This window comes from Eucyclogobius newberryi, unplaced genomic scaffold (genome assembly GCF_026437365.1).
Source record: "Eucyclogobius newberryi isolate DKJ021-1_F unplaced genomic scaffold, fEucNew1.0.hap1 SCAF_1, whole genome shotgun sequence".
In the NCBI taxonomy this organism is placed as follows: Eukaryota; Metazoa; Chordata; class Actinopteri; order Gobiiformes; family Gobiidae; genus Eucyclogobius; species Eucyclogobius newberryi.
This window is the reverse complement of record NW_027315723.1, coordinates 15,300,836-15,324,821: the sequence shown is the minus strand read 5'-3', so window position 1 is coordinate 15,324,821 and position 23,986 is coordinate 15,300,836. Positions and strand designations below refer to the sequence as shown.

Below are 23,986 nucleotides of genomic sequence, written 5' to 3'. Positions count from 1 at the left end.
TCCATCCGTTTCACGCGACACACGGAACTACAACAACATGTCGGAAGCGAGCGACTCTTTCAAACCCACTTCTCATGTTATTTTCGACATGGACGGACTCTTACTCGGTATGAATACTTAGATGTACCTTCAATGCAAATCAAGTTAAGGTTTACAATCATTTTATTTGTTTAAATACCGACAATGTGCCGTTAATATCCCGCTGAACTTTTCTACTCGCCAAGCTCCCTTTACACAAGTTGCAATCAAACATTTCTCTGTACTTCCGCTTACTTTGTCAACATTTTGCTATTTTTTGGTGGCACATTTGAAATTGTACTCAACTCACAATGAATTCGGCTTGTTATTTGTACATTTTCTATCATGCATTTGAACGCAAAAGTTTGTAATTATTCATCTAAAGGCTCATTCATGTGTGATGGACCTAGTGTAATACGAGTGGGTGGCAATGTCAAGGTGCAATGTAGGAAGTTTTAATTAAGCTTTCTTAATGTTGTACAATATAAAATTCACAAAGTCAAAGCATATTTTGACACACATTCTAAACGTAACTTTGTATGATTTCATAATGAATCCAAAATATTGTAAAGCTCTCCATAATTCAGTTTAATGCTACACTTTGAATTCTCACTGGCAATGTTTAGACACACCCCAAATCATTGTCTGATTTCTGGAGTTATCAGATTATTATCAGATAATTGAAATCACTCCTGTGCAGGGTTTAATGTGGGAAGGAAAGACGATAATGAAAGAGAATATTAAAGATTGAAAATAATTATTTAAAGACATGTCATTTAAATCATCTTAAAGGTCCAGAAATGAGATAAACTGACCATGTATTTGATCATCACATTTGATCATCACATGTCGCTTGGACATAAAAACATCACATGTCAAAAGTCAGAACCAATTATCGGGTTGTGTGATTATTCTAGTTATCTGATTTTACTGGCCATGTAGATGTAGCCACTCTGTAAACTTGTCACGTCTCGTCTTTTACTGAGCAAATATTTCAGCGTCGTCAGACTGCGTTAAAATGTTACTGTGGAGTTTGATTGACGAGTTCATGGTGAGAAATAAAAGGATGTGGCTGTTTTAAATCATGTTCTGGAGAAGTCCATAAAACGGTTTGTGGCAGAGAACCAAATCTACTCCTACTACGCCCTGACTGATGTTTATGGGACATTTGGTTAACGTTATCTACCTGTTATTATGATTAGTACTATTACTATAAGATGTAATATTAGTTATTCGGTTCTGTTTCCATGACAATTGGACCTGAAATTAGGAAATGTAAAGGAAAGGAAATTGAAAGAAAACCCATTTAGTTTAATCTTGACTGCACTTAACATTTTTTTTTTTTTGCACTGCTCTGTAATAATATTCAAACTGAATTTTAACGAAGCATCAGGAATGTGTCAAAATGTGCCCTGTAAATGTCTTGGTTGAGGAGGAATGAGAATGTAGGTCAGAGATATTGTTTTGTACTGTATTGTTCTGTATTTTATATTACCATTTCCAATATTTCTCCCACCTACAGTTAATTTAACCTTCATTTAACTAGGAAAGTCCCAGGATAGTACTTTTAGATTAGTGATTTCTGCAATTGTAGTGTTATTTAACTGTGTATGTAAGTAATTCATTGTCATTTGTAGAGATGTGCAATTAATAACATTTGAATCAAGATCAGTCATTTCCAAAGGTCTATTATCAGCTTGGGTTTCTTCAGTAAAAGCGTATTGTCGAGAGCAAAGTGCACACTGTGAAATATGTTGGACTATCTTATTAAACTATTGTGTTAAATGGCACTGATTAAAAGTCTGTAGTGTTCATACAGGAAATTGAAGATTTAAATTAATTTGTATTTCTTTTTAATGAGACTAAATAAAATCAATTAGAAAATGTAGATAGCTTTGAGCAAAAATGGCGATGCAGCATAAAACAATGAATAACAATATTACAGTATAAAACGATCATCGTAATGACACTTTATTTTGTACAGTTTGTTTTTACTTCGTTTTATGTTTTGTATTGCCTTGATTTTTATTGTGAAGCACTTCGGTCACTTTGAGTGTTGTAAAGGGCTCTATAAATAAAGGTTGGTTGATTGATTGATAAAAAAGTCCCAAATGTACAGTGTGGACAGAACAACAGAACAAAACTAAGATGTCACTTTAAAACTATAGTTATTAAAGTTTGGAAAGTGTTTGAGTCAAAAGGCAGAGGGAAAGAAACTGTGGTTCCAGTCCAAATGGGCCGTAACCTCCTGCCCAAGGAGACAAGCTCAGATAGTCCTGGCTCAAGGGTCAGCTGTGATCCGACCTGCAGCTGGAGTCAGGCGTGTCCTGGAGCAGAGCTGAAGTCCACAAACAGGATCCTGGCGGAGGTTCACGGGGAGTCACGGTGGTGTAGGATGAAGTGGAGGGCCAGGTTGATGGTGTTGTCTGTAGGTGAACTGCAGCGGGTCCAAGAGAGGAGAGGTGATGGACATGATGTGGGGCATGTCCAGGCACTCATCTTCACTACGTCAGCGCACAGGCCTGTGGCCATTTTTGTAAAGCAGTAGGCGTCATTGGGTGCACGGTGGCAAAGGCGGTTAGCGCTCTTGCCTCCCAAGAAGGAGATCATGGGTTCGATTCCCGGACCAGACCAACATCACATGATCTCTCTGGGTGGAGTTTGCATGTTCTCCCCGTGTTACCGTGGGTTCTCTCCGGGTTCTCCGGCTCCTCCCACCGTCCAAAGATATGCATGTGTTACTCTACTCTAAATTGACCCTAGTGAATGAATGTGAGAGTGAAGTGAACATGAATGGTTATCTGTGTGTCTATGTCTATGTCTGTCAGCCCTGAGACGAGTTGTACCCCGCCTAAGGCTCAAAGTCACTGGGATAGGCTCCAGTCACCCGCGACCCCGAAAGGGAACAAGCGGTAGAAAATGGATGAAGTAGGCGTCATCTTGGATTGATGAGTTGTGCTTCTCTTCTCCTCAGACACAGAGCGGCTGTACACGGAGTCGTTTCAGCAGGTGTGTTCCCGGTTTGGGCGCGAGTACTTGTGGGAGCTGAAGGCAAAGGTCATGGGTCAGAAGGCTCTGGATGCGGCTGAGGTCATCAGAGCAGAGCTGGACCTTCCCCTGTCTGCAGAGGAACTGCTCAGGGAAACCAGGGAGATACAAGAGAGGATATTTCCCAACGCACAACTACTACCTGGTAATACTTCTACTAGTACTACTACTGCTACTTACATAAAGCACCATAAACAATAATATTGACCACAACTTTATGCCACTCTCACAATAACCCTAAAACAGGATAATTCCAGTGCTTCTTTCTAAATGTACAATCAGTGTACATTTAATTAAAGAGTGAAATACTTTGTTTAGCTTAATTAGCTATAGAAGTTACCTATTCCACCCTCTACAGCTCAAGTATCATAACTACAAAAAATAACAAAATATTCCCAACTCACTACTACTGCCTGGTAATTATTACAACTAGTGAGGTGCTTTAAAGGAGTCCCAGTGGAGTCAGAGTCAGGTTCATGTTCATGTTTTATTGTCCACCGTATAATGATTTATGAATTGATTTACAATATGATCCAACAGAAAAATACAAATTTGTTCTGGCTGCCTGAAGGATAAATTATATATTGGTTATTTGAAATAATGTTTTGTATGGCAATCTTTATTGTAATTGGAATTAGGTTGGGATTTTGGACATGTCTGATATTGTGTCATATATGGCTGGGATCATGAGTGCATAACACTAATAAAAACATTAATTAATTAATTGATTGTACTATTAAATGGTAAATGGTCACATTTATATAGCGCTTTTCTACCGTCAAGGTACACAAAGCGCTTTACATCAAGGAACCAGTCACCCATTCACTCACACATTCACACCTGGATCAGAAGACGAGCACTCTACCACTGAGCTATTGTATAGTCTGTCACTATCTGTCATTATCTGTAAAATGTACTTTGGTCTTAAAAAACAATATTGTCTAAGTTTACATTTTTACTTGACCTTTAGAAAAAATGAATTCCTTCTCTGAAATGAGATTCTGAATTTCCTAGTAGAAAAGGAAAGAACTACTGAATAACGAAAATGCCAGACCAACATCACATGATTTCCCTGGGTGAAGTCTGCATGTTCTCTCCGGGTTCTCTCCGGGTTCTCCCCGGGTTCTCCCCGGGTTCTCCCCGGGTTCTCCCCAGGTTCTCCCCGGGTTCTCCCCGGGTTCTCCGGCTTCCTTCCACCGTCCAAAGACATGCATGTGTTAAGCAAAATTGGCAACTTTAAATTGGCCCTAGTGACTTAATGTGAGAGTGAATGTTTGTCTGTGTCTATGTCTCTGTGTTCACCCTGTGACAAGTTGGCCCCTGTCCAGGGTGTACCCCGCCTAACGCCCAAAGTCACTGGGATAGGCTCCAGTCACCCGTGACCCCTAACGGGAACAAGCGGTAGAAAATGAATGAATGTAGAATGAATAAATGGTTCTTATTTTAGGAGACATTTGCTCCTGTACACATCCTTAGTCATCACCGTTCACCACAGATATCCTTAATAACAGTCTTCATTATTTCCCCATCTTTTGAACCTAATCTGCCTTTTCTTCTCAGGCGTGGAGCGTCTGATCCTTCACCTGAAACATCACTCAGTACCCATAGCTGTGGCCACCAGTTCAGCCGGAGTCACGTTCGCCCTGAAGACAAGCCGACACCAACCATTTTTCTCCCTGTTCCACCACATTGTCCTGGGAGACGACCCGGAAGTGAAACGCAGCAAACCTCAACCGGATCCATTTCTTGTCTGCGCCGCCAGATTCACACCATCTGCCCATCCACAGAAGGTGAGCGGCTTAAATTCTACTTTTTTTCAGACACTTTTACTCGTACTTGAGTGATTTGACCGTGTATCAGTTCTTATGTCTTCACTTCCCACTGTCTACAAGTGAGACAATCTTAAATGATTTGAACATTCGTGTTTCTTGCACTGCTTTCAAAATAGTTGGTTTTGTGCATTTTTTTAAATATTTTGCCCTTCCAATAATATTAACAAAATTAGGAGTAACTTTCTCTTATGCGAGAAAACATTTTGGCTACTCTAGCTACCCACTTCTGATTAAAGAGTAGTCCTTTGGATATTTAATTATAGCGTTTCAATATTATCTTGTGACGCTCTATTAGAGTACCCGTAGTTAAATGCATTAAAACAACAACAACTTCCAAATAACTTTCGTGATTTTTCTGCATCTCATGTCTCAAATGCCAGTGTCGTTTACGAGGAAAAGCTGAAATGAAAGATGGTTTTCTCCCGTCTTTATTATGGTGAGAGGTTGTATCATCAGAGCACATGAGCATCTGTGAACGCCAGGCCGTGATGGAAAAGAAGGGCAGGTTTATGGGCGGCCATTTTGAAACGCACAGATTTACGCCGCTCTTAAACCTCCAGATGCATTCAGAACATGAGGACGTCTTTAATATTTGATGAATAAAACGTTTTTATACGGCCAGACAGATGGACTTTATTTACGGTTCAGTTGAGGGTTAAAATAACACAACCAATGCAAGTTCATTTTAAACATTGTTGGATTCTTAAATCGTTGATGGTGTGTGTGTGTGTGTACATATACGTATACGTATACGTATGCGTATGCGTATGCGTATATATATATATATATATATATACACATATACACATACACATATATACACATACACATACACGTTATATATAAAGGGTGCACGGTGGCAAAGGCGGTTAGCGCTCTTGCCTCCCAAGAAGGAGATCATGGGTTCGATTCCCGGACCAGACCAACATCACATGATCTCTCTGGGTGGAGTTTGCATGTTCTCCCCGTGTTACCGTGGGTTCTCTCCGGGTTCTCCGGCTCCTCCCACCGAAGACATGCATGTGTTAGGCAAAATTGGTGACTCTAAATTGGCCGGAATGTCTATGTCTCTGTGTTGGCCCTGCGACAAGTTGGCCACTGTCCAGGGTGTACCCCGCCTAAGGCCCGAAGTCACTGGGATAGGCTCCAGTCACCCGCAACCCCGAAAGGGAACAAGCGGTAGAAAATGGATGGATGGACATACATACACACACAAGCTGACCAAACAACCCAGCCTGTTTTTAATGCTCAAACTCACAACCTGTCCACTCACACTCCCTGTAATAACGATTTAAAGCCACCCCAATCCAATAAACACTCTAGTTCAGTCTTCAATACCAACAAAAGAGAATGTGAAATGAAAGCTGGCCTTGACGGCAGAACAAAGGCTGACCGTCATTACCAGTACTCAACACATACTCGACACAACACATACAGCTCCTACACTCCTCATACACCACATAAGTACCCATCACACTTGAAAGACTATGTCAATATAGGTAATACTGTAAGTGTTGCACGCCACACTGTTATGTTTAAATAAAGGTAAAAAACCAGAGACTGAACCAGAGACTGAACCAGAGACTGAACCAGAGACTGAACCAGAGACTGAACCAGAGACTGAACCAGAGACTGAACCAGGGACACTGCACCAGGGACACTGCACCAGGGACACTGCACCAGGGACACTGCACCAGGGACAATGACCCAGGGACACTGAACCAGGCTCATATTCAAGTAAAAACCTAAAGGACTTGACACCTTCAGCCAAGTAAACCTGCTTATGATTCCAAACCTGGTCTGAACTTGGGTTTAGTGCCTGTATTTTCTTTATTTTCCCACACACATTTATCTGAGACACTTTTATCCTCCGTCAGTTCCTCCTTCAGATCTCTGCTGCAGAACTGAGGGCTGAGCTGAGCTATATATTACCTCTTCTGTCTTTGTCTCACTCTCTCTCCCTTTCTCTATCTCTTCTTTACATCTTTTCGCTCTCCCCTCTTTCCCCCCTCTCTTTTTACTCTCTCTGTATATCCCTTTCTTTCACGCATCTCCTCCCCCTGTCTCACTCTCCTGCCCTCTTTCTTTCTTTCTCTCACTCACTCACTCTCTTTACCTTCATTTTTTCAGTTTTTCTTTCTCCCTCTTACCACCTTTCTGTTTCTTTTCCCTGTTCTGTTGCATCCCTCTTTCTCTCTCATTCCCCCCCTTCTCCCCTATTTTCTCTTTCTTATCACCCCCTTCTTTCCCGGTCTCCTTAATAAACCCTTCTCTTCTTCTTCTCCCCTCAATCCCCTTTGTTCTGGCCCTTAGATCTCCCCCTCTTTCTTTCTCTTCACCCCTCTCTCTCTCCCCCCCTCTCTCGTTGAAAATAGCGCCTCCAAATATCTGCGTTCATTTTCGTCCCAGCTCGAGCCTGACCCACATTCGTGGGAGGAAGCAGAGGAAATGGTGGATTATGATAATTTTAACGAATCCGAGTCTGCGGCACTCCTCTGCAGTCATTAATTATGTAACAATCAACTTGTAGATTTGTTTTAAACGACTACGAGAACTAGAACATGTTCTTGCACCATTTTGAAGGCAAATATGGTAGATTTGTGTGTGGATAATAGTTTTAATACCTTCATGTTGTGTTTCGTTAGTACATCCTTAAGTCTCCTCTTTGGGCTTCCTCTAGGCCTTCCTTCTAGGACTCTTCCTCTTATGTAACGTTTATTTATGTCCATCCTTCTCTTCCGTATATAGACTTACTCAGAGATTGTCAAAGTCTGCTCTACTGAAGGACCCAATAACTATTCACACTTCAATTTCTTTTAGATTTACATATTAAAAGACTGTTCAATGTCTGGTGATTCAATGTAGTATAATTTTGCAGATATTCATGGCTCTGAAGTGAGTTCACACACTTGTTGCCACTGCCATCTTGAGGACGAAAGCCGTTTGCTGCAGCGTGGGCTGGGCCAACAAGAAGTCTCAAAACAAACAATACTTCTTCTGTAAGTCAAGAAATGTATTACTGTGGACAGGAGGGACCACTCCAGACTGAGGCGGAGCCGTTTGTTTCAGGTAGTTAGCAGCTGGCTAATGCTACATAATATTGCATGGCAATGCTAATAAACGTTAGCATACTTGCAGACAGTTTTAAAGAACCGAATTTCCAACTGTCTGGGTGTTATATTTTAGGATCAGACACACAGTCTGTGCTCTTGAAAGCTTTGAGGGCTTGTCCGGTGCAGAGGGCGCGTCTCATATTTTGTGTTCTTTTCCTCTTCCGCGCTGCACTCAGGCGTGAGAGATGGAGCTGCGGTAAAGGAGAATCGACACAGTGTAGAACGGAGGTAACTGATGATTGTGCGACAGGGAGAGAGAGAGAGAGAGAGAGAGAGAGAGAGAGAGAGAGAGAGAAAACGGGCAGAGAGGGAAAGGTGGAAGATAGAAAGGGAGAAGGGAGGAAAGAGGGAGGTGGAATTGAGAGAATAAAAGAGAAGGGGAAGGAGAACATGGGGGCGTTACAGAGATGGTAGAGAAAGGGACAGAGAGAGAACTCTGAACTGTTAAACTGATCCAAGAATCTCATGCATTTCAGAACAAGTTTGTTGAGGTCTCGACCACAGTTGGCAGTTTTTACACAGAATAAGACCTCATAGAAACATTATTTGTTTGAGGACTTCACATTGTGTTCCAAAATGTTCTTGGTTGAGATCCTTTTAGTTCTACCTTATCTTGATATTTTCCACTAGTTTGCTTTATTTGATACTTTTTATATATTTTGCTGTTCAAACCATTGCAATTTCCTCTTCTGTTGGACTACTAGAGGTTTTCAAATTTTTCGTCACTCTGAAACACATGAAAAGTTACATAGTGCACCTTTAACCTTTTTAGTGACATTTCAAATGTTAAATACCCTTATAAATGATAGGAGCCTGTTCAGTCCCATTAAAACATTATATAGTGGTCCATACATGAAGCTTCATAAAATTAACATATTTATAAGTGTTCCCCTTGTGACTCTCTGTAATATTTTGACCTTTATCTCCCGTTTACCAGGTAAAACAATAGCAGTCATATCTTTAGCTGCGTTGCTAATAGGACATTTTAGCGCCAAGATAAAAAGTTCACATTGTAATTGCACTGATTTAAATATTGTGGCTCAGACACAGGATCCCGAGTGTAAAGGATTAGCATGATTAATGTGGTACATGGGAAAGAGCTGCTCGTGTTAGCGACGTAGCCTGAACTAGCATCTCTGTCCATTTATCTTATTCAAACAAAGCTAATGCAACCTGCTGGGAATGGATTGGTAGTGTGAGAAAGTAGTTTTCACACAACACATGTTTACTTTCTCTTGAGTAATAATATGTTGTATTCTTTGGTTTCTCTTCCCACTCTGAGTAATGGTGCGTTCACACTTTAGTCCTAATGTACCGGTAGATTTGGTTTAGTCTCAATCTAGTCTAGTTTCGAGTTAGTCCCAGTTTACCTCAGTTTTGATATGGTGCATGTGTAAATAAGTCTACACCAAAACAAAAGCTTCACTTATTTCACTGTTGATTTTGTTTTTTATTGTACAGATGTATAGTTTAGTTGTGTATTGTTTTGAAATGCACAATTATTATGTTCTTTACTAGTTCGATTACGCACCAAGGATTCCCAAACTGTGGCCTGTGCCCCCCTCTAAGATACTGCAGAGGGGCCCTCAAGTTTGTCTGCATAACTGGCACGATAAAAAAAAAGCTACTTTACCCTAACCAGACAACAAGGCCTTCCTGCTGCTGTGCCAGGGATGACAACAAATTTTAATGATACAAAAAAGTGTAAAACATTGGGTAAAATAAGACTAAGATTCAGTTGTAGTCATCTGGACACTGTTTTAGAAAAACAAGACTCTGATCCAAGAGTTATTCTCAATCTGCGGATCAAAAATAAAATAATTGTGAAGATATTTGAAGCACCAAGTTATTTTTTATTTAATCTGTATTCCAAACTAGATTAAAGTATTTGCCATTTATGTTTTGAGTTTACATTATCATTCAGAAAATGTAATTTCATAAAGCTGGAGATCTATTGGACAAATGTGAAGGAAAGTAAATTTAAGGATTTTACACATTTTGTCAATAGTTATGACTAATGTGAGATGTCATGACTTCTTACAATAATCATTACAGACTTAAACATTAAAATTGACACCGACCTCTAGTAGTACTCACAGAAATACCTTTTGTAAAGTAACATCTTACTTGTAGTAATATTAACAATAGTAATATTTAATTTTGCTTTATTTGACCTTGTTTAATAACTTGTAGCAATATTATGTCATTTTCCCTTTTAAAATGTATAACCATAGAACCAATTTTACACAAGACAAAAGATGACACTGATGAATTACCAAGGTCCTTCTCACAAAATCAAACTTATTTCTTTATATAATTTTTGTCCCTGGCTTTAATCTTTACACGGCAGATGGACATTGTTATCAAAACTTTGCACCAAATCGATTCTTTACACCTCTTCAGCGCTTTATAAATTTGTTATTCTTGTAAAAATCATGTATATTTTAAAACTACTTTGGGAGGCACTTCATTGCACATCCTCGGACTGAAAGTTTATTAAAACCATTGATTTCTGTGCATTGATTTGGAGCCTCAGAAGATATGAATCGGCGATTGATTTGGTAGCTCAGATTCGACAGCTTGGGCTCGATAAAGCTATAATTAAACAGCATTTGTCCTTGGATGATATTGTACCACCGAAATGTGTTTCACAGGGCACAGTAGCAGATAGGAAATAGTTTTCATTTATTTAATTTTCTGTTTGGTGAGAGATTAAAGCATCTGCTCTGTTGTTGGAGCTACAACTTGGACTATAGATCTTTCCAGTGTTTGTAAATCCAGTACCATTCTTTGAACTTGCAGAACAAGCAAGAAAGGCTGCGCATTGTCCAGTGCAATCACAGGGACCAACGTTTCAGCAGTGATGCTCCTCCTTGGCATGTGTTTGTGCTGCACAGATGAGAGAAAAGCTGAGGAGAAAAGCACAGGACCAGCGCTGACTGCTTTGAAATTAGCAATGTTTTGAATTCAAATCACATTTTACGCCAAACCAGTTTACATTCAGTCTACCTGTATGTTAGAGGTTGATGGGGGAAACCAGAGCACCCAGAGGAAACCCACCCTGACACAGGGAGAACACAGTGTCTGGATTAGTTCAGTCTTAGTCTTGCATAGTTTAGTCCTGGTTTATTCCTGTTTAAACATGAGGCCTGTTTCATAAAACTAGTTCAACAAAGCTAGGCTTGCAGCCCAATTTCTGTCTTGACTGAGCCAAAAACCAAGAGTTCAGGCTTAGTCAGTTTCACCAGTCTCACTCCGGACTATCCCAGTCAGTCTTAATAAGCCGAGCTTTGACAGCCCACCTCCACCAAAACCCATTTAAGACATAAAACACACACCTGTGTTTGGTGAGGCACTATTGGAGAAGAGGAAAAACTGAGAAGAGGAATGAAATTTGTATTTTACCATCACAAAAGCACAGGCTCAAGGATCAAACCTACTTTCACTAATGTGCTGCTCATGTTGGGGCATTTATTAATTAGAAAATTATAAATTTACGTCTTGCAATTTGAGTTTACACTTAAATGAATTAATGAATAAAGGAAGAGGCCAATATTGAAATATTGCATATTCTTACAAGGCCAACATATTTTAATATAATTAACAAGTAAGCTTTTTATAGTCTTTCTATAAACCCTAAGGCTAAGCCCCCTTTAAACCTGCTCCAGACCAAGTTAAGTTCCCTGTCTAAATTTCCATAACGACTGGGTGACACTCGTATGAAATTGAAATGACAAAATAAGTCAGACTTAGCCATTTGAGCTGAGCTTATGAAGTAAACCAGTTTTATTCAACAGCCCTCCGGTTTTGTCTTTTTATTTAGACTTAGTTTATTACCCCAGTGTTGTTTGTATTGAGTTTTACATTTGATTTAGTCTCGCTTTAATCCTGTTTTAGTGCCTGGTTTAGTTTAGTTGTTATTAAATGTTATTTTGAGTGTAGTTTTCCGAGTGGTTGAAAGTGCGGCGCTGAAAAGTGCTTATGCCCCACATGTTTGTGACAGTTATTTGGACGAGCCGAGGTTTATGGAGCACTAAATAAACTGGCACCATGTAAATACGGTGAGTTCAGGGCCCGCAGGAAACGCCACACCTTCTCCTTCTGCACGATTTACAACTACTGCTCAGGGTTAGTACTGAGAAGTATGCATCCATCACCTGGAGAGGGAGAAAAGGGGAGAGAGCGGGGAAGAGACGGTGTGTGAGAGAGGGAGAAGAAGGAGAAGTGGAGAGAGGGAGAGGGCTGAAAAGGAATAAAGAAGGAAGTGAAAGCCAGAAGAGAGAGAGAGAGAGAGAGAGAGAAGGGACATGAAGGGAGACATTGAGACAGTGACAGAGGTCTGGGCTCAAGGGGGTTTTGAACTAAGACTTTCCGTGAGAAACATAGGTAGGTAAGATATACTTTATTGTCCCTGTAGGAAAATGTGTCCTCTGCAAACATGTCGGCAGCAGCCGGCGCCACACTGCTGTGCCTAGGACCATCTCCAGATCTTAAGCTAGACTTTGACTGCTTTTACAATTAAGTGTTTTTCAACATGTAAAACACAGAACACAATAGAGAGAGAGCAAATAATCAAAGCAAAAAAACAATGAAACAAAATTACAGCTCACTCTGTCCATTGTATAAGTCCCAACTTTCATGATTTTTTCAAAATTGTTCAGCCCTATAATGACCAATGTAAGTCGTGCTCAGAAAACAGTATATACTTTGTGTGAATGTACCACTGTCTGCCTGCTGTGTTTTAGATTAAATGCTTAACCCACTACACACTGCCATTTCCAAGACATGGTTCTATATCTTTGATATTTCTAACAGTCTTCTAGAACAGACCTCTAAGCGTTTGATCAAGTTATTAGCATTAATGTTATATAATGGGTCTTTTCTGAGTGTGGCTGCGTTAAGAGTAGCCATTACTACTGTAATTCTCGAATCACTTAAGTCAAGTCTTAGTCCTGCTTTATTTCTCTCTTGCCTTTTGAATGGTTTGGTTTAGTTCCGGTTTAATTCTGGATCTTCTTCATGCTCCTCCTCAGATCTTGTTTCTAATGTTTTCAGATGAAATCTTGTCGTAATTGCTGCAGGAGTCTAGAATAATTGGTTTCACCTGGTTGCTTATTATTACACATTTATTTCCTCCAAAGGCCCATTTCTTCGATGTAAACACCACAATTTGAGTTTAATCGTGTGGTTTTGGCTCAGGTCCAGGGGGAAGCTTCAGGCTGGTCTTTACTCAATGTGAACTGCCAATAGGAAGGAGCATTAATGTGTCCAAGAGTGGGAAAAGGAAGGCAACGCTGTTCATGCAAGGACTAAATGAGAACTGAACCAGGACTGGAGCAAAATGAAGTGATGACTGAAGCAGGTCTAAACTACCAAACTAGTCGTCCAGGATTAGAAAATAAACCAGGACTAAACCAGGACTAAACCAGGACTAAACCAGGACTAAAATAGGACTAAACCAGGACTAAACCAGGACTAAACCAGGACTAAACCAGGACTAAAATAGGACTAAAATAGGACTAAAATAGGACTAAAATAGGACTAAACCAGGACTAAACCAGGACTAAACCAGGACCAAACCAGGACCAAACCAGGACTAAAATAGGACTAAACCAGGACTAAACCAGGACTAAACCAGGACTAAACCAGGACTAAACCAGGACTAAACCAGGCCTAATCAATTCAATTTATTTTTGTAACGCCCAAAATCACAACAGCGGTTGTCTCGGAGGGCGATCATATCCACATCTGGACAAAGTGCTGAGCCAGGACTAAGACTAAATCTAGGACCTATCAAGTTTAACTATGTCAAAACCAGCCTTGTGAAAAAGAAAAGACTACCATTATAATCCACTCTTAAAAGTGCACCTTTTTCAGTGGAATGACTGCGACTTGCTTGTTTCCTCGGGACGGCTTTGCCCGGAATGTTCCGCAACATGGTCCTGGAGGAAGATCATTGCCTGTCGAAGAGTGAGGACAGTGAACAATGACAGAGAAAAGACACAAACAACAGGGGAGCTTCAAGTCTTTGATTGGAGCCATTAAAACACGGTAATTAGCCGTAAGTGAAGTGGAGTGACCGTTTAATCCTGTGCAGAGCAGAGCGGGGGAAGAGAGTGCAGAGCGGGGAGGAGTAGGCAAAAGGGTGAGAGGGAGAGGGCAAAAAGGGAGGATGAGACGAGAGGGAGAAAATGTAGAAAGGAGGAGAGGAGAGAAAGGAGAAGAAAAGGGGCGGTGGAAGATGAGAGAAACAGGAAGAGAGAGGACAAGGGAAGAGCAAGAGTGAAATGGGATTGGGTTAATGAGGGGGAACAAGGGAGAGTGAGGAGAGAGAGAGAAAAGGAGGTGAGGGTTATAACGGGTAAAGGAGAGGGAAGGAGATCAGGAGAAAAAGGGTGCACGGAGAGGGAGGAGAAAGGAGGTGGGGAAAAGAAAGGAGACTGAACGGGAGGGAGAGAACGGGTGAGGTTAACTACGGGAGAGGGGAAAGTAACATGTGTGAATCCTGATAACAGTGGAAGTCTGAGAACAAAGCTCAGTGTTTCTTTGGTGTCACACTGTTGAAATGAGAGAATAAAGCCTGAGTCAGTGGATCCCAAACGGTGAGTCTGGGTTCATTAAGTAAGGATTAAACAACAAGGAGACATGCGTTTTATTCCCCTAAATCATATGCACCACAACAACTGCGGTGTAATATTGCCATTGTTGTTTTGGCAAAAGGCTCAATAATAAAACCTGCCGATGGAAACGATTCATGCATTTTTTTTTCAACATAATTTAACAAAAGTTTGATTTCTCAGTTTGTCCCACTGTTGTGACGCGTCGCCCAATCAGCTTGACGTGTTTGATGGAACAACAATGCATAGACCTCATATCACATCAATCAGGCTTCTGCCGGTTAATTAACTACATCAATCTTATAAAATGGAAATGTTGCTTTATAATTTGTCTGAATGAGAGTCAATACTCAAGACCTGTATCAATAGCCTTTCTGCTTCTCTGCATTATGAGCCGTGTATCTCCCATAGAATACCCAACCGTTGTACTGAATGTGTAAAATGACCCTGGTTGTCACGAAAATTGTCTAAAAATACACCAGTCTAAATAGAGAAGCCTTCACCTTATCTGTGACTTTGTTTCAAAGAGCCCTGATCAAAATGGCCGCCTCCTCTGAGCTCATACCAGGATCAGATTTCATTTTAAACTCTGCTAATCCTGTTTATTCTGAGCCTGGTTTAATCATTTTGTCAAAGCAAAGTCAGATCTGTTTCTTTCACACTGTGAGACTCCATTACAGAATGTGATGGAAGTTGGACTGAAAATTGGATCGGTTTGAATGTTTTCCTAATGGTGACTTTGAAGGAAACACGTGGTTTTTAAGCAAATAACGGAACGCAATATTGATGTATTTGAGACTTAAATAAACAAGGAATGAATTGGTATGGAGTTCAGAATGATGACAAATTGGGGACCGTTGCTAGAGCGATTTCCAATTTAAAACTAAATATTGGTTCTCAAAAATTCACCAATAAACAGAAGCTGAAAACCTGGCCACAAAGCTACTTTTCTGGTGGAGTGTCTTCTCGTATCAATGGAGAGCATTTCCTGAAAAGTTCCATTGTATGTCTTTAAAGTGATCTATTTCCATGGAAACAAACATGCCAGTTCATTGAATAAATGCAAGCTATGTGGGTTTAATGCCATACGGTGCAACATTTCAGGCAAAGCAATAACATCTCCTTGGTGACAAGAAAAAGTTACACTGTTACACTGCACCTTTTAAAATGTTTAAGTTTTCTTTCACATAAGTGGCAAAATAAGAAAAGAATAGCGGGAAAACAATTGTATTCTACCACAGCAGCAAACATTTGACTACATTTGGTGTAAGTGGTTTGCTATTGTTCCGAAATGGCTTAGATTTGTCTAGATTCTGTGTATTTTTAAGATTGGGCCTATTTTCAAGCTGAAGACAAGCTTCCATTTTAGGTAAACACAAGGCAGAGAAACTGGTTTCAACTCCTTCAGTGAACACAGCTCTGTAGTGGCTCACTTGAACAGCAAAATACATTTTACAAAACATGTTTTTCCTGCACCGCTCACTCCAGCTCGCTGTTAAGTTCAAAATGGCCTCAACAAATGTATTCCTCTCCCGTAGCTTCACCTGAACTAACCACGGCAAACAGGAGAGTAAATAAATAAATAAACAACAAGATCTCAGGGTGTAAAAAATGCTTGGGTAGAATTATTCACTGGCAGAATCTGAGGCGTAGACGAGAGCGCGGGAAACTCATGAAAAAGTCAAGAGCAAGAGCACATCCAAAACGACGACCAGAGAACGTGCTTTTTACAAACGGCATGGATTTGTGAATGCGACACAAGGATTTTCTATGGAACATTGGATGATGATTAATAGTAACAAAACAGTATTGTTCAAATCTAAATATAGGGATGACAAACAAACTTAATTAAAAAAGGCAGTGTTTTGTCTCAAATTGAGAATATTATACCTAAACATTTCTCTCTCACAAGTCACTCATTCAGAGCAATGTGAGTGGGGCATTTTACTACTTCTTCTGTATTTCAATGGTTCAAGTGCTAATAACAGATTAGACTACATATATCACTGAAAGGTGACATTAATATATTTTAGATTTATATATAGATAAATATCTAGCCTTATTTACCTTTATAGTTTCACATGACTTTTATGATTGTACTTCCTGGTCGGACTTAATTTCATAATGGTTTCCTACCAACCATAATGTTAACAAGGGCCAAAGCTCGACTAATTTACACAACAGTTAGGATTTGACAAAACATTATTGTCTTAAATTAATGTTTAAACTGTCTTTAAACTTGTTCTCTGTGCATGCATTGTTCCTGCATTGATGACTCGGAGGGATTCCTTTTTAGAACTTTGTGCTGCTTCCTGTCATTTTCAACTTTTCACAAACTGCTGCTTGACTGATGTAAAACCTGTAACTCTTCATGTGTCTGAGCAAACACACAAACTCCCTGAGCGTCCCCTGGGACCACTGTGAGCAGCATCAGACCTGTGGTCAGGCCAGTATCACATACATCCAAGCTACATTCTTACATTGGGGTCCAGGAAGAAAAGAAAGCAGAAAATAGGGGTATTTGTGTACTTTGATGTTTTTTTTTCCATCCATCCATCCATCCATCTTCTGCCGCTTTATCCGGGGCCGGGTTGCGGGGGCAGCAGTCTGAGCAGGGACTCCCAGACTTCCTCCTCCCCAGACACTTCCTCTAACTCCTCCGGGGGGATCCCGAGGCGTTCCCAGGCCAGCCGAGAGACATAGTCTCTCCAGCGTGTCCTGGGTCTTCCCCGGGGCCTCTTCCCGGTGGGACATGCCTGAAACACCTCCCGAGGGAGGCGCCCAGGAGGCATCCGGAACAGATGCCCGAGCCACCTCAGCTGGCTCCTCTCGACGTGGAGGAGCAGCGGCTCTACTCCGAGCTCCCCCCGTGTGGCCGAGCTCCTCACCTTATCTCTAAGGGAGCGCCCAGCCACACGGCGGAGGAAACTCATTTTGACCGCTTGTATCCGCGATCTTGTTCTTTCGGTCACTACCCAAAGCTCATGACCATAGGTGAGGGTAGGAACGTAGACCGACCGGTAAATAGAGAGCTTTGCCTTTCGGCTCAGCTCCCTCTTCACCACAACAGTCCGATGCAGCGACTGCATCACGGCAGCCGCTGCACCGATCCGCCTGTCGATCTCACGCTCCATCCTTCCCTCACTCGTGAACAAGACCCCGAGATACTTGAACTCCTCCACTTGGGGAAAGGACTCCCCACCCACCTGGAGAGGGCAAGCCACCTTTTTCCGGTCGAGAACCATGGCCTCGGATTTGGAGGTGCTGATTCTCATCCCAGCCGCTTCACACTCGCCTGCAAACCGTCCCAGTGCATGTTGCAGGTCCGGGTTTGATGGAGCAATCAGGACGACATTGTCTGCAAACAGCAGAGATGAGATCCTGTGGTCCCCAAACCGGGCACCCTCCGACCCCTGACTGCGCCTAGAAATTCTGTCCATAAAAATTATGAACAGAACCGGTGACAAAGGGCAGCCCTGGCGGAGTGCTAATGCACTGGGAACAGGTCTGACTTACTGCCGGCAATGCGAACACAGCTCCTGCTCCGGTCATACAGGGACCGGACAGCCCTGAGCAAAGGGCCCCGGACCCCGTACTCCCGGAGCACCCCCCAAAGGACTCCCCTAGGGACACGGTCGAAAGCCTTCTCCAGATCCACAAAGCACATGTGGACTGGTTGGGCAAACTCCCATGAACCCTCGAGCACCCGATGGAGGGTATAGAGCTGGTCCAGTGTTCCACGACCGGGACGAAAACCACTCTGCTCCTCCTGAATCCGAGGTTCGACTATCGGTCGGATTCTCCTCTCCAGTACCTTGGAATAGACCTTACCCGGGAGGCTGAGGAGTGTGATCCCTCTGTAGTTGGAACACACCCTCCGGTCCCCCTTCTTGAACAGAGGGACCACCACCCCGGTCTGCCAGTCCAGAGGCACGGTCCCCGAACGCCACGCGATGTTGCAGAGACGTGTCAACCAAGACAGTCCTACAACATCCAGATACTTTAGGTACTCAGGGCGGCTCTCATCCACCCCCGGAGCCCTGCCACCGAGGAGTTTGCGAACAACCTCTGTGACTTCAGCTTGGGTGATGGATGAGCCAGCCTTCGAGTCCCCGGTCTCTACGTCCTCTTCGGAAGACGTGACTGAGGGATTAAGGAGATCCTCCAAGTATTCCTTCCACCGTCCGACGACATCCCCAGTCGTGGTCAGCAGGCCTCCACCCGCACCGTAAACGGTGTTGGTGAGACACTGCTTCCCGCTCCTGAGGCGCCGGACGGTTTGCCAGAATTTCTTTGGTGCCGACCGATAGTCCTCCTCCATGGCCTCCCCGAACTCCTCCCAGGCCCGGGTTGTTGCCTCTGCGACAGCACGAGCCGCGGCTCGCTTGGCCTGCCGATACCTGTCGATGACCTCCAGAGACCTACAAGCCAGAGTGGCCTGATAGGCCTCCTTCTTCAGTCTGACGGCATCCCTTACTTCCGGTGTCCACCACCGGGTTCGGGGGTTGCCGCCACGACAGGCACCGGAGACCTTGCGACCACAGCTCCGAGCAGCCGCATCAACAATGGAGGCGGAGAACATAGTCCACTCGGACTCAATGTCCCCAGCCTCCCCCGGGACATGGGAGAAGCTCTCCCGGAGGTGCGAGTTGAATACCCTACTGACAGAGGGCTCCACAAGACGTTCCCAACAGACCCTCACAATGCGCTTGGGTCTGCCAAGTCTGTCCGGCTTCCTCCTCCGCCAGCGGATCCAACTCACCACCAGGTGGTGATCGGTTGACAACTCTGCCCCTCTCTTCACCCGAGTGTCCAAGACACGCGGCCGGAGGTCAGATGACACGACAACAAAGTCGATCATTGACCTCCGGCCTAGGGTGTCCTGGTGCCATGTGCACTGATGGACACCCTTGTGCTTGAACATGGTGTTCGTTATGGACAATCCGTGGCTAGCACAGAAGTCCAATAACTGAACACCGCTCGGGTTCAGATCGGGGAAGCCGTTCTTCCCGATCACCCCTCTCCAGGTGTCACTGTCATTGCCCACGTGGGCATTGAAGTCCCCCAGTAGAACAACGGAGTCCCCGGTCGGTGCACTGTCCAGTACCCCTCCCAAGGACTCCAAGAAGGCCGGGTACTCTGCACTGCTGTTCGGCCCGTAGGCCACCACAACACAAGGCGGAGGGACGCGACCCTCTCGTTCACCGGGGTAAACTCCAACACGTGGCGGCTGAGCAGAGGGGCTATCAGCAAGCCCACACCAGCCCGCCGCCTCTCCCCGTGGGCAACACCAGAGAAGTGGAGCGTCCAGCCCCTCTCGAGGAGATGGGTTCCAGAGCCCAAACTGTGCGTGGAGGTGAGGCCGACTATATCTAGTCGGTATCGCTCAACCTCCCGCACAAGGTAGACTAACTCTGGGGACATTCCATGTCCCCAGAGTTAGTCTCTGTGTCTGGAGATCTGGTCGCCGAGGCCCCTGCCGTCGACTGCCGCCCAGATCTCTCTGCACCGGCCCCTTATGGATCCTCCTGCGGGTGGTGGGCCCACGGGAGGGCGGCCCCACGTCGCTCTTTCGGGCTGTGCCCGGCCGGGCCCCGTGGGGTAAGACCCGGCCACCAGGTGCTCGCCATGGAGCACCCATCCCAGGCCTGGCTCCAGGATGGGGCCCCGGTGACGCCGATCCGGGCGACGTAAACTGCCTTGTTCGTGTTGTCATCATAGGGGGCTTCTGAACCGATCTTTGTCTGACCCGTCACCTAGGACCTGTTTGTCTTGGGAGACCCTACCAGGGGCATGAAGCCCCCGACAACATAGCTCCCGGGATCATTCGGGCACTCAAACCCCTCCACCACGTTAAGGTGTCGGTTCAAGGAGAGGATGTTTTTTTTTATTTTTTTATATATTATATAGACTCGGTTGGCTAGAGTTGAACGATATCCTACTATGTAATGTCAACTTTATTCAAGAGCATTGTTGTGTAAACAAAGCTGAATATTGGTTTATATAGATTTTTGTATTAATGTCATCAGTACCCATTTTTTTTTAATGCAACATGTAGCAAAGTCCTTTTAGGCAATAAAAACTTCTTTGACTAGATGAATTAATAATAGATGAGTTTATATCATGCTGTGGAACCTTCCAGGCAAAGCAAGAACAATTTATGAGAAAATCAGGTGAAGGACCCTCAACTAAAAACTTACATAGTGCACCTTTAACCTGTTAACACAACCTATTTTGCACAATAGTCAGACATACCCAAATGGCATTGCTTATTAAAAGTGGATCTTACAGCCCACGTGCACGTGTGATGCGGAAAGCTTAGGCTTTCTCCTCCTGTATATTGTCAATTTGTAAAGGTCCTAAGCAAGACATACGTCATTGTAAAAATATTCTATTAACTGTACTTGCTGTTTATTTTGTCGACAACAACTGTGTAAAGTTTCAGATCTCTAGGAACAGGTATTTTGGTGCTGTTGACCTTTTTGTATCAAAAAGTATATTCGGAACAAGTGATCCGAATATGTGCCAACTGTGCCAAACTGTTTTACTACAATTTTAGCTCCTCTATGATCATAAAACATACATTTTGATGTTTTGGAGACTACAACTACCTATTATTATAATGGCTAAAAGCAATGTATGTGAAAATGAATAAGCATGAGGACCCGGAATAAGTTGATTTTTATCACAGACTATTGGTAATTGCTAATTAATTCCTTTTGTTGAGAAAATAATCTTTAAAATGATTTATAGCTTGCTAGTATTGACAATGAAAATAAGAGTGATATTAGAAAATAGTGCGTCTAATGACCGCTTTTCACTCTTGTGCAGGCTGGTGGGTGTTAAAAACTTTAAACTGCCTCATTTCACACTGCCTCCCATTTGTGGACCCTCACAACTGTTTCAGAACCACTGCTTTAAACCAACGTTAACATACACATTACAGAGTACAGCTTTAAATAGGTCTCATATTTGAGGGCTATGGCCCCGTCCGGGCCGTTGCTGATCATATTACTGCAATTAGACCTCATTTACAGCGCTGAACTAGAGACCCCCACCGGACTTTCTTTAAATACTTACAATGAACTAATCCCACTGATACTGTAGAAAAAGATTAAGTTGTAGTCTTTGGGATACTGTTTTTTTGAACAAGACTTTTTGACTTTCATCCAAGAGTCAGTCTCAATCTGCGGATCTAATCTGAGAACTCGGATATTCTACTTTTTGTAGGCCCTGCCCACCGGCCTGGACCTCCTGATAATGGTTGTTTACAGTATCACTTGAAAGTACTTTTTTTTGGTATCCTAACGGCCCTGTAATCAAAATCCTATTGTAAACTGGCTGTTAGCGTCAGATTAGCATCAGAATGGCCAGGGCTTCACTTTAAATTGAACCTTAAACCTCCATTCCTGTTTAAAGAGGGATTCTCACTGCTATGCTTATAGTCTCTTGTGCAATGGCTATTTAGTCTCACCTGTAGCGCTCTTTACAACTTTTTTCACCACCATGGATAGAACTATTTTGCTCTGTTTTTTGTGACGTGCTGACGTGTTCAGGTGTCCGCTTGGTCCTTTCATGTAAGGTGTTGAGGATCACAGCGCAATAATTGATGGATCACAATAATTGATACAAATATTTTTAGGCTAAAAGAGGCATGTTCATATCCCAATTTACTGCATGTCCTCCCTTCTCTCTCCCCCATTTCACTCACCTGTCCTGTGGGGCAAAAATACTTGAACAAAGAAAAAGTTTTTACCTTTTTTTGGTGTGTATTTTTATGTTTTTAATAGTGCATAGGTTTCTTTTTACAATCTTTGAGGGTCGCACAAGGGCCAAATACCACGTATGGTGCAGAGGGTGGCCTACGTACTGTGTAGTGCGCACGCAAGCTTTATAAATGAGGCCCCTTGTCTTATAACTATATCTAGGCTGAAAAACAGCAGCAGCCCAGAATAAATATTTTTCTACTTATGACCTTGTATATTTACTTCTATCTCTCTGTTCCTCCCTTCCCTCTTTCTCTTTCTAGTGCCTGGTTTTTGAAGATGCTCCTCTTGGAGTTAAAGCGGCACTCTCGGCCCAAATGCAGGTCGTCATGGTCCCGGATCCAAACCTGGAACGGAGTTTGACCAAAGAGGCTACGCTAACTCTACACAGCATGGAGGATTTCAGGCCAGAGCTGTTTGGACTACCACCTTTTGAATAAATCGGATGCCTTCCCATCCTCCTTTATCCCTTTAGTGTTTACCTGAGATGGAGCAGGAAAAATGTCTAATATTCAGATGTGGCGTGGTTGGATTTTCAAAAAACTTGAATTAAACATGTAGTGATTTTACCATTTCAAGTACTGTAGTGTTATTCATGTCCTAACTTAAAAGAGTAATTTTGGGCACTGTCCTGTATTAGGCGTTTAACAATTCTATAATCAAATATCTAAGTGAATTAATTTATAAAAAATGTACTGGCTTGTTGATCTGAATGTGAGAATGTAACCGTAACATTGACCCCTTTTCTGGAAAGGAATGATTACTTAACCAAATAATATGGTCTATGAAGATGTATTGACCAAATAAATAAACAGATACTAATGAATATGTAATATGCAAATTAGCCGATAACGGCCACTAGATATGATTGTTCTAGATCCATCTAGTTGGGTATTACAGTTAGCGTTGATTCTAAAATGATCTTATCAGCCAGATTGTGAAATGTATAGAAGCAGGAGCTGTATGATCAAGCCGAGATGGGCCTGTGTGTCCAGGGTTCACTCAGGGGTCACGCAGGGGTCACGTTAGGAGAGGGAGGCAGCTTGGTCCACACGCTGGCTCTGAAACATCAGGGTGAAGATCAGCTGAACCAGGTCCTCTTGATCTGTGTGACCCTTGGCTCTGAGGTGTTCCTCTGATACCAAAAAGGCTGTTGCACTGATTCCCAGATGAGGCTGGTTTGGAGAGATTATACTGTACTAGATCCAGGTTTTGTTGTAGACTTGAAAAGTTGCTAAAATGTACTTAGCTTGAGTTTGCATGTTGCAGTTTACAGCAAAAATCATGTCAAAAGACGGCACAGAATTCTTATTTATGGGAGAGAAAAAGTTTCTCTTCCTTCTTCCTGGACTTCCTGTAATGGAACTGAGTTTGGTCTTCTCTTTCTCTCTGACTGACCCCTGGAGGTGTTGGTCTGGCTTGAGCCAATATTCAACCAATCAGACACATGTGCTGAGTCAGAGCTGAGCAGAAGAAGAAGATCCGGAACTATTCAGCTATTGTTTGACATCAGACCGCATAATTACAAAGCTAAAACTGTTCACTAGACGAGTCATAAGACCGTTAAATGAACATGCAGAACACAATAACAT

General features: G+C 42.8%; 1 protein-coding gene across 1 annotated transcript; it reads left to right on the top strand.

The window, feature by feature from the left end:
• Window positions 1-22,933, top strand: pudp (pseudouridine 5'-phosphatase). Its single transcript, XM_072451005.1, has 4 exons — window positions 1-107; window positions 2,993-3,211; window positions 4,627-4,856; window positions 22,658-22,933. Exons 1-4 carry the CDS (start codon window positions 38-40, stop codon window positions 22,832-22,834), a joined length of 696 nt encoding a protein of 231 aa, XP_072307106.1. The 5' UTR covers window positions 1-37; the 3' UTR covers window positions 22,835-22,933.
• Window positions 22,934-23,986: the final 1,053 nt, after the last annotated feature.

What these genes read in the sequence shown, in the direction of transcription:
- pudp (XM_072451005.1), top strand. Translation starts at nt 38, where the DNA reads ATGTCGGAAGCGAGCGACTCTTTCAAACCCACTTCTCATGTTATTTTC. An exon ending in CAACGCACAACTACTACCTG is followed by an intron (nt 3,212 to 4,626) that starts GTAATACTTCTA and finishes TTTTCTTCTCAG; the next exon opens with GCGTGGAGCGTCTGATCCTT. An exon ending in CATCTGCCCATCCACAGAAG is followed by an intron (nt 4,857 to 22,657) that starts GTGAGCGGCTTA and finishes TTCTCTTTCTAG; the next exon opens with TGCCTGGTTTTTGAAGATGC.